This window comes from Mangifera indica, chromosome 1 (assembly GCF_011075055.1).
Source record: "Mangifera indica cultivar Alphonso chromosome 1, CATAS_Mindica_2.1, whole genome shotgun sequence".
Lineage (NCBI taxonomy): Eukaryota > Viridiplantae > Streptophyta > Magnoliopsida > Sapindales > Anacardiaceae > Mangifera > Mangifera indica.
Window position 1 is genome coordinate 24,312,907 of NC_058137.1, and position 10,857 is coordinate 24,323,763.

At 31.1% G+C, this 10,857-nt stretch overlaps 1 protein-coding gene across 2 annotated transcripts; it reads right to left on the minus strand.

Annotated features, from left to right (window-relative positions):
* Positions 1-583: 583 nt before the first annotated feature.
* On the minus strand, positions 584-3,839 carry LOC123213778 (release factor glutamine methyltransferase). 2 transcript variants are annotated; one of them, XM_044633333.1, is made up of 4 exons: positions 2,875-3,839; positions 1,817-2,062; positions 1,634-1,693; positions 584-796 (listed from the first exon to the last, which is right to left on the minus strand). In XM_044633333.1, the coding sequence occupies exons 1-3, from the start codon at positions 3,583-3,585 to the stop codon at positions 1,670-1,672; spliced, it is 981 nt and encodes a 326-aa protein (XP_044489268.1). In that variant the 5' UTR covers positions 3,586-3,839; the 3' UTR covers positions 584-796; positions 1,634-1,669. The 2 variants fall into 2 exon arrangements, with proteins under 2 accessions (XP_044489268.1, XP_044489258.1); XM_044633323.1 differs by lacking the exon at positions 1,634-1,693 and having other exon boundaries at positions 2,875-3,835.
* Between the last annotated feature and the right edge of the window lie 7,018 nt (positions 3,840-10,857).

The window sequence follows — 10,857 nt, forward strand, 5'->3', positions numbered from 1 at the left end:
TCTGGTAGAATATCTTTTTTTTTTTTTTAATTAGTTTCAATATTTAGCCTATCCACATCAATAGAATAATTATATAATTATATTAACCATATAATTGTAAAATTAGGGTACAAATATATTCTGAAAATCCCAATATATTTTAAAGTGTTTTTTTTTTAAACAAAGAATTTTATTTAAGTCAAACTACTTTGAATCCTTCAAAATTAATTTACTCGTATCAAATAAGTAAAACAACAAAGATTTAATCTTAATACAAAACGACGAGTTTCAAACTCAAACTCTCTTTTATAGATTCCGCAATTGACTGCTAAAACTACCCAGTCATATCATAAAGTTTCTACCTTTACAAATCACATTTTCTCAATCCCATGAAGTTGATGGAATTTCAGGATTGTTTCTCTTTTTATTGATCTACACTAGAGGATTTGACCATTGATAGTAACCCGTTGGTTGAAGTAAAATTTTTAAATTATTCAACATCACTACTCCAACAAGGATCCAACTCTAGGGCAAGAGGGTAAGCATGTACATATATGAATCGAAACAAATAATAAACCATTCATGTTATACATATTATAACAAATGAGAAATACTGACCCAACTCTTATTTTTTCTCCTTTAAACTTGATGGATAGTATTTGAATACATTCATAAATCAATATGCTCATTGACAGAACCCAGTTACAAACCGCTGAATACCAGCAAAGTCAGATACTATGTTCACATTACAAAATCTACCGGCATAGTCATTTTCCAGGTAGTCTGCAAGAAACTTGCAGTGCTTCTCACCATTTGTCTGCAGAGAAAAACCAGGAAAGAAGCACAAAAAAATTAAAGTGATCAAACAAAGGATCTGGAAATACTGCTAATACAATTGACTTTTTTTAAATGTACATTAGTGAGAGATGAATTTTTCAGCAAGAGAAGAGTTTTGGTGTGTAGACATTTACTTTTCATCTCATATATAGATGAAATAGCAGAAGATACATCCAACAACAGATTGGTAGATAGAGTGTTAAGGTGTATAACTGTCAATGGGGAATTTTGATGGAACTGGAATAGTTGAAACAGGTCGTAAAGCCACATAGATAACATCATTTGATTAAGATACAATCTAAAGAACCTCAGTTTATGTTGTTGAGCTTAACATTTAAAAAAGTGCAAGATAAATAATATTTTATCAATAAAGTTGTCCCTGGAGATAAGAATTTGCATAAAAGACTTCTTTTTATCAACAATTAAGCTTCCACCATAACTCCCAGAATAGAAGTATGGACGTTACAACTGCCACTACAATTTTTTAAGAGTGGTGAAGAGGTGAACTCCAGTCTCTGGTCTTTGATGCCTATGGAACGGCATAAAAAGGTCTTTATTCCATATGAAGCAGCACATTCTACTTCATCCTTGCAAGTAAAAATAAATAAACAAATAAAAGGATTTCTGTCCCTAAAAACTAATGTTCTAAAAGATTGATTCCAGTCAAATAGGTTCTCTGATAGGATTTGCCAAATTATTAACTATTTCTGATCACTTATTGGAAAACAATAACTGTTTCCCATTAATTTTCTGTTCCTATTTTCAGTTCCTCACATAATAATGAGATTTCAAGTATTTATGCCGCTAGCTAGCTTACTTTCTGGACTGTCTCTCTGCCCTCAAGCTAGCATTCTTACAATATCATAATCCACCTCACCTTTCAGTAAGAAATTCCAAAATTAGTGCCAATAAAAGAAACCAGATTTAATATATTTTGTATTTGATTCATATAATTCAAATGAAAATTTGCTTCAACTTCCAGAAAAGAAGAGATGGATACCTCGAATGCAAAAAATCCACCAGGTTTCAGCATTGAAGCAGCGCCATTTAAAAGATGGAGAAGATCTTCCATGCCATCAGGACCACCATCTAATGCAAGTCTTGGTTCATGTTTACCAACTTCAGCTTGTAGCCCAGAGATATGGTCACTTGGTATATATGGTGGGTTACTCACAATACCAGAAAGCTTTCCTTCAAAGTCCTTCAATGTTTTGAACCAAGATCCCCGCCTTACCTCAATCTTATCCTGAATTCCACGTCAAACAGTTAATTACTAACTAGAAACACCAAACATAACTCGGCATATACAAATGAATATAATGACAGACCAAAGTATTAGCAAATTGCTTTATTTTCTAATAAAAAAATGATCTTTTTCCCTAGTAATCCAATTGTTTAAGCATTTTAAACCTTGAAGACTCAACCCAATTTATTTCTCATATATACCAAATACAAACAAAAGAAAGTTTCTTTCATTCTCCAATGTCAAGCAATTATCTATGAGCACAGACAAAACTCACAATTTATACTATATATAACTGAAGGATGTTAACAAATAAACCACAACAATCCAACAAAGAAAGCCTTAAGAATATCATAATTCTGCTTAAAACTTAAAAGACTCAAATAGCTTTCAAATTCACTAACCTCAACGTTAAACAATTCAAAATGACAAGAAACAACAACATAACTCGGTATGTATGCAAGTGAATATGATGACAGATCAAAGTATTGGCAAACTGCTTTATTTTCTGACAAAAGAAAATCATCTCTTCCCTAAACATCCAATTGTTGAAGCATTTAACCTCAAAATAATCGACCCAATCCATTTCTCATACATATAAAAATATTAACAAAATAAAGTTTCCTTTCATTCTCCAATCCATATGCAATCATCTATGAACACAGACAAAACTCTCTATCCATCCCAAATAACACAGGCATGTCAATACATTAACCAAATTTAAGACTGATTGAGATAACACTCTAACAAATAAATCCATAATATAATAATCTACTAAAAACTTAAAAAATCAAACAGATTTTAAATTCACTAACCTGCAAGCCATACCTCTGCACGTTCAGAGCGGCCACAGAACAAGCGACAGGGTTTAAATCAATGGCAAAAACCTTCCCTTGCTCCCCCAAAACTCTACCAATCCCAATGGCAATAGCCCCAGACCCAGTCCCCAAATCAACCCAGAAACCTTCTCTCAACTCCTCGTTGTTTTCAATTGCATGGCTCACCAAATCAACCATCAACTCAGTCTCTGGCCTCGGAATGAAAACCCCTTCTTCAACACACAAAACCAAGTCCCTCCAATGTTCACACCCCACCAAATACTGTAAAGGTTTCCTCTTTTCAATCCTCTCCTTCCACAAAGAATACAACTCCTCCAAATCCACCCTCAAGTTCGCATTTTGGGAACTTTCTTGGATACCCAGATGGGGAATGAGGGAGCGGTCTTCAAGGGAGTCTTCCAACAGCCAGTTGAGTTCTCTGCAGAGAAGAGAGGCGTCGGCGCCATTGTCTGAGTGAAGAAAGGAGGAGCCGACTGAGGAGGCGAGATTTTTAGCCCAATTATACCATTTTTTGAGGTCAGAGAGAGGGATTGAGTGGGTTGGTGGGCGCAAAAAGAGGGGGATTTTGGGTTTTATAGAAGAAGATGACGATGAAAAGGAAATGGGTGTGTGGAAAGCAGAGTGATAATGAAGAGAAGGTTTACGAAAGACTGGGAAAGAGTATCTCTGTAGCAAGCTTACCTTCATTTTTCCCCACTTTTCTATACTTGTTTCTTTCTTTTATTTCCCAATTCTAGGTCTCCTAACCCTTTTGCTATTCCCCCATAAACTTAGAAAATGTTTAACTGAAATTGTTATAGAGTTAAAAGCAACAATCTGTGCCGGATCAAATTTAGTGTAGTCCATCAGTCTTACAAGACTATGTTGTATCAAATCCTGTAAAGGTGGACTTTATGAACCATGTCGACAATGAAGAGAAGGTTTACAAAAGATTGGGAAAGTAAATGTCCGTAGTATTTTTTACCCCCTCTTTTTTTGTTTCTTTCTTATTTTTCCCAATTATAGGCTTTCTAGCCGTCTTGCTATTCTCCCATAAACTTTGAAAATGTTTAATTGAAATCGGTAGAGTTAAAGCAACAGGCCTATTGGGTTGTATTTTGCGCAACCCGCCAGCCTTGCAAGCCAATGTTTTATCAAGGGAGAGGGACTATTTCCCACCCAACTTTTGATGCGTTCTCAAAATGTCACACACACCAGATGAAAATCCAGTTTTCCCACCCATGAGTCGTTAATGTGGATGGTTTCTGTTTGCATAAGGGTAAAATGTCCATTTTACCCTTGTTAGATGAAATGACAAAAATACCCCTCTGTAAAATTCATCTCAAAATTGATGTGAGGGTTTTCCTTCACCCCCCTTAGGTTTTAGAAACTAACATTTCACCTTACCTAAAGTTTTTAAACTTTGAAAACTAACATTTTCACCCCAAACCTAAGGTTTCCAAATTTTTCAAAAAAACAGCCGCCCCCCATAACTTTCAAAACTAGCAGTTTCACCGCCATTCTTCAACTTCATCTCCCGACGTCGTCTCCGACATAGTCACCTGCCTCCTCCTTCTCTTGGTGCGACAGCGGTGGTGGCCGAAGAAGGAAGAGACGGAGATCTCCTTCTCCTAGTGCACGGTGCGACGAAGAGGTCTCTCTTCGTCGCTCCACCCAGACGACGAAGGACGACTCTTCGTCGTCCTTCGTCGCTCGTCGCGTCGTCTAGACGCTACGACGAAAGACGACGAAGCGTCGTCCTTCGTCTGTTCTTCCAGATCTAGACGATGCTTCGTCTTCCAGATCTGGGCGACGCTTCGTCGTCCAGATTTGGGCGACGAAGGGTCTTCCTTCGTCGTCCTTTGTAGTCGGAGATCTCCCATCGATTGATTGCAGCGGCCGTCGGTGGTGGCCGGAGAAGGAAGCAAACCCTAGGGGGTGAAATTAAACTTTTCAAACTTTGAGGATGGGTTAGTTATTACTTTTTAAAACCTGAAGGGGGAAACAGTAAAATTTTAAAGTTTTAATATTTTAAATAGTAAATGACGATTTTACTCCTGTTCCTAATTGAAAAAATGGACGACAGTTTGGTCATGAGTAAAATAAATAAATTTTCATCTGACGTAGATGACATTTTGAAAACGTATCAAAAATTGGATGGGAAATAGTCCTTCTCCCTTTTATCAAACCCGCAAAAGGGCGGACTTTACAGACTATGTCAACAATAAAGAGAAGATTTACGAAAGATTGGCTTTCTAGCACTCTTTTTTCCCAATTCTCCCTCTTCTAGGCCTCTCACTATTCCCTTTCCCCCAGAAACTCTGAAAATGTTTAACTGAAATCGGTATAGAGTTAAAACAGTAGGCCTGTCAGGCCGTATTTAGTGCAGCTCGTCAGTCTTACAAGACCATGTTGTATTAAACCCCGCAAAAGGGTGGGCTTTCCAGACCATGCTAATCCTAAAAGAGCAGCAAAGTCAAAGTACTATCCATGCGTCCATAACCCTTGCATCATGCCTTCGTAAACCTGTATTGGACTAATCTACGATATTATACAATTTTTTATTTTGTACACATTTTAAATATTTTCTGTGAGCCTTATAGCTTGCGGGCTCTAGCAACACTTACTATAATATATTTGTACCCCTAAGGGATAGTCTAACTAGCTAAAATATAAAATCTTCAATTATACTCTCAAGAGACTTTGATTCAAGATCCCTCTAATTATTAGACTTGGGTTTTGTCTGTTTAGTATAATTAATTCGATCTCAAAAAATAGTTAAAATCAAATTGAATTATTTTTTACCAAAAAAATCTTTAAATAAAGGATTGTTTTATTTTATGATTTTAAAATCCTAAAAATATCAAAACCTTTTAGAAATAGTTGTCATTTGAAAAGGAGAGATAATTTTGGTTTTTTTTTTTAGGAGAAATATACAATCTAAATTATAGTTCATATTGTATTATAAGTTTTTTAAGAAGTTCAAAGAGAATCTTAATCTAATTATGCAATTTATAAATAATTATAATTGGATATCACCAATTTACCAATTCATCATTCAATATAATAAGTATAGTTCTTACGTTTTATAATTGAAAAAATAAATAAAATAAAAAGTTGTCCCTTAAGAAATTTGACCTTTTATTAATCAAATCTTTTTCTTTAAACTGAATATTATTTATATACAATAACTTAATATATCTCTATTATTTTTTAAAATTATTATAAAGCCTATTAAATTTAAAAAAAAAAAAACATTGGTCCTTTTTCCCCCAATTTCTCAAGGTTTTTTATTACAACATATTTTATTCTTTTACACCAATTGCCCCAATTTTCTTTTTTTTTTTTGTTTATACCCTTTTTTTATAATTTCACATTCAAGACTAATTTTTTACCTTCTTCGTGTTCATCTCTCTCATATAATTACTTTTTCATAGTATAGTAATATATTTTAATCAAACAAAATATTATTTGAAAAAAAAAAAGGAAGAAATGTTTCAACAATTTAAAAAATTTTAGATTAAGGTTTATGTAATAATAAGTGTTAACAATTAGAACAAAACAAATTATGGATGGTTAGTGTATTTGGAAATTACAAAATTATTAAGGGCTCAATGCTTGAATGCGTTGGCCTTTACAAAACGAAACCAAAACAGCGGGTTTAAAGGGCCAACGCCGTCTAATTGTATTTAGACTTAAGCTTGTGAGAGGAGTTGGAGACGAGGTGTTTTTGTAATTTTCCAATCAGTGCAGGGCACGCGGGATCACATGGTGGGGGACTTATGTGAGTTTTCAGTACATGAGGGGGTTTTTGAAATACATGACACATGAAATCGCGTGATGGGAGGGTCTTGTAATTTCGACCCCGTGTGGTGGGGGGTTTTCAGAAATTTTCCAATATTGTGGGAGGGGGACATATTTTGGTTTCATCCCGTAAAGCCCATCAAAATTTGAAACATGCGTAAATTTTTTCTTTGAACTTAAATAAATACAGTTATTGGTGTTAAAATGTAAAAGAGTTTACCCTCAACGTCTAACTTAACTGATAAGACCTATGGAATCCTCTTTCAGAATCCAAGAGGGCAAGGGGGCAGGGGTTTATCATATGATTTGGATACATGATATTGGCATTCAATTACTAATTATCTATTTTTTTAAAATCCCTTTTTTAATATATATTTATATATATATAGTTTATTTGTTACTGATATAATTGACTCAAAAGGCCCAGTTTTTTTTAATGAGAGAGGAGCATATAATTTTCTTTTCTATTTATGCATTGGGAATTAATTAATTTGAAACTCTCTTCTTCATCTACCCAAAATAGCTATAAAAAAGTAGAAACAATAAGGCATAAAATCAAGCTCTTGGAATTATTCATTAATTTCAGAACCTCTTCACCATCTTCTTCAATTTGCTGCGTCTGACAAGCAAAAGCCAAACCCAACTTGTATTGTTGGGAAATCAACACTATTTTTTATTTATTTTTAATAATTTCATTGGCATCTTTCTTGTTGATGCTTTGAAAATTAATATATAGTTGTTGATTCCATGTATTTGTACACATTCCATCTTCTATTATTAATAATGAAAATGGGATCTAAGTTAATGATTGTGAATTTGATAATTATAAAATTAATTGCATGTGAGAAGGCAAAGTTGAGGAGAGGAGAGAAGACTTGAAAAGACTAAGTAAATTAATTAATTAATGTAGTTGTTAGTTTGATTAATCAAGGAATCAAAAATATAATTTAAAGAATGGAATGGATGCACCCAAAATAAGGAAATGAAAAGGTTGGAGATTGGTGGGACTTAAAGGCCTATTTAAGTCGAGTTTGTTTAAATTTAAAAATAATTCAATTTAAATAAATTTAAAATAAGTTTTGATTTAAATAAATTAAAATTTGAGTAGTTTAAATCTAAAAGTTAAATATATTTGAATGCGAGTTTTTTAGGTGTGTTCGATTTACTAAACTTATAAGTTTGAAAATTTTTTATACAAATTAATTAAAATAATATTATTTTGATTAACACGTATTAAAACAATATCGTTTTAGATTTGTTGTTTAATTATAATATTGAGTTAAGTTCACAGTTTGATTTAAACTTGAATTAGAGTTTGACTTTTCTCTAGTGAGACAAACTTGAGTTTAGTTCGATTCGAATCAAATTCTAATAAGACCCAATCTTGCAAAAAATTTAATTGCGCCTTAATACGAGAGGAGCCCAATTGGAAACCAACAAACATAACACATGACAAAGTAATATATATGAAATCCTACTAGGACATTCATTTGTGGTTTTGTCTAACTCATAGTTTAAGATGACATTAATTAACTAATATCAGGATTAAAAACAAATCCAGGCTGGTGGCACATGGACTTGACATGTGTCCCTACCAATTGCCCTTTCAATTTTAACAAAATTAAAATTACAAGTCAATAAATAATTCATGGGACACATGACCAGCTATGCTTGCATGAAACATGCGTATATCTGGGACTGCCTTTTGTAGAACCCGCTTTTCCTTCAACAGTGCTTCTTGTAAAAGCCATCAAATGTTTTTTTCCAAAACAACTTTAAAATTAAAACCCTTTTGCCTCTTATTAACTTAAATTACTCTAATCACAACCCTTAAGAAACTTATGTTTTTGCATTAATTTAAATTAAACAAGTATTTTTTTTCTATTTTTGTGAATTTTTAGGTGTCTTAATGTGTATGGACTTATGAATGAGTAGGGTTTTTAAATGAATCAAATTTTATTTTACCTATTAAAAATATTAAACTCGTATTTTCGTATTAAAAGAACATAATTTCAAATTTTTATATAAAAAAGACCAAAGTTTCAATATTTTTTATTAAATGTGTTAAACAAACATAATTAATATTATTTATTATATTTTGTTTTTGTAAACAACGTGATTAATTTGATACAATTAATAGTAAATATTTAAAGTATAATCACTTCAATAAAAATGAGAAATATTATGTGTATATATTTTTGTGCATAATTTAGTTATACAAATAATATATCAACATGTGATTAAGTGTTATTTTATTTTTTATTTAGAATTATTCAATTACATTATTATATATTACCTGTATATACAAATTATGTATATAAAATATGTTTGCATAATTTTATTGTTACTAAAATTTTTTAATTTATTTTTATGCTTTCAATCCATAATAAACCTGCGTAATTGCAATAGAAGTTTTATAATATATAATTTGAATTAAATTAAAATAATCTTAAATAGGGTTTCAATTTCAATCAAATTATACGTATATGTTTTTTATATATAATTTAAGTACATAAATGATATGTTTTAATATAATTAAATAATTTTAAATTAAAAATAATATAATATTTAATCATATAATGATATATTATTTGTATAAAAATATATATATACAATTAAATTTGTTCTTTCAATTTATCTTTTACTTGATATGTACGCAATTAATAGTTAGAGGTTAGTTTCATTGCATTTTCTTGGAATATTTCTAGAGGCTGAGCCGAAAGATATTCAAGAAACTGGACGAAGGTTCAGTGAAAAGGGGAATTTGATTCCAGGAAATGAAAGTGGAAATTTCGATGCTAAATTAACCAAGCTAAGTTAGCTATTATTCTAAAAGCACCCCTGAGATCTTCATTTTTCTCCTCTATATCATCAGCCTTATTCTTTCCATCTTGGAATATTGAAACATGCTGCCTCCCATTCCTCTCCCTTCTTCTTCTTCTTCATGTTTAAATTGCCCTAACACGTAACTACCTCTTTTGACTTCTCTTCTTATGTAATGCTTTTCAAATGGAAGTGGAATATTTTTGTCTAGAAAAGCGCCACCGCCTAGCCAAAAAAAATGAGACGTCATATAAAAAAAATATATAAATTTAAGTTTTTTAATAATATTTTAAAATTAAAATTTTAATTTATTTAATTTAATAATTATAAACTAATTATTAAATTTAAAATTTAACTTATTCAGTGTGATTATTTTATTTTAAAAAATGATTTAATTAAGATTTAAGTGTTCTAATTAATTGAATTTTAAAAACTATTGGTTGTAAATTTTTTATATTTTACTGGTTTTTTTGATAATTTTGTAATTTTATAAACGTATTTAATATTTTATAAAAGTGACCACATTAATTAAATTTTCGATAAGAAACTAAAATATTAAATAAATCGAACCTTCTTGTGAATAAATAAATAAAATAGGAGCAGTCCCCATGTGAGTGGGCCAATGAGTTGGATTAACTAGAGTTGGGGCCCACGTGGAAAAGAAGTGGATGCTGTCTGCCACGTGGTCAACGCTGGGCCTACGTTGTCGCTCACATTAAATGACTCTTAACTTAATTTTAATTAATTAATTAACAATAATAATATCTTATTGTAAAATAATTGAACAATAATCAATAATGTTTTCAACTTACTGGTAGTTAGGTTGTGCTAATTAATCTATATTAATTATGAATTTGTCTTGTAGGTCCATGTCTAACACTACTGAGGCCCTTAACTTCTCTTGCCAATCTCTATTCATAGGGGCATTTTATTATTAAAACTTAAAAATGATAATTTCAATCCGATTTTAGAGATTTTAATCTCTTTTCGATTTTAATGAGGAATGAATTTCCGATAAAAATGGAAAAAAAGATGAAAAAAAATTTTACAATCATAAATGAGGTAAGAACGGGGATGTATATGTCCCATTTTCATCTTGTCGCATCCCTTTCCAGTTTTTACTTATTTATATTAATATATTTATTTAAAATATTAATATATTTTTTAGAGTTTTAAATTATTTATATTTTTTAAATTTATTTAAATTTTTGTTATACATATTAAAATAGTTAATATATTACATTTAAGACATTTGAAATAATGTGTTAGTTTTAATTTTACTTAATTTTGTTATTTTATATATTTATATTATATTTAGAGAATATAAAAAAAAAAAATTTCTTGCGGATGCAA

Bases quoted from the DNA above. Each gene is read 5' to 3' on its own strand.
- LOC123213778 (XM_044633323.1), bottom strand. From the start codon at position 3,585: ATGAAGGTAAGCTTGCTACAGAGATACTCTTTCCCAGTCTTTCGTAAA. The intron at 2,063-2,874 runs GTTAGTGAATTT...CGTGGAATTCAG, and splicing joins TGCAGAGGTATGGCTTGCAG to GATAAGATTGAGGTAAGGCG. The intron at 797-1,816 runs GTATCCATCTCT...TTTTCTCTGCAG, and splicing joins GTGGATTTTTTGCATTCGAG to ACAAATGGTGAGAAGCACTG.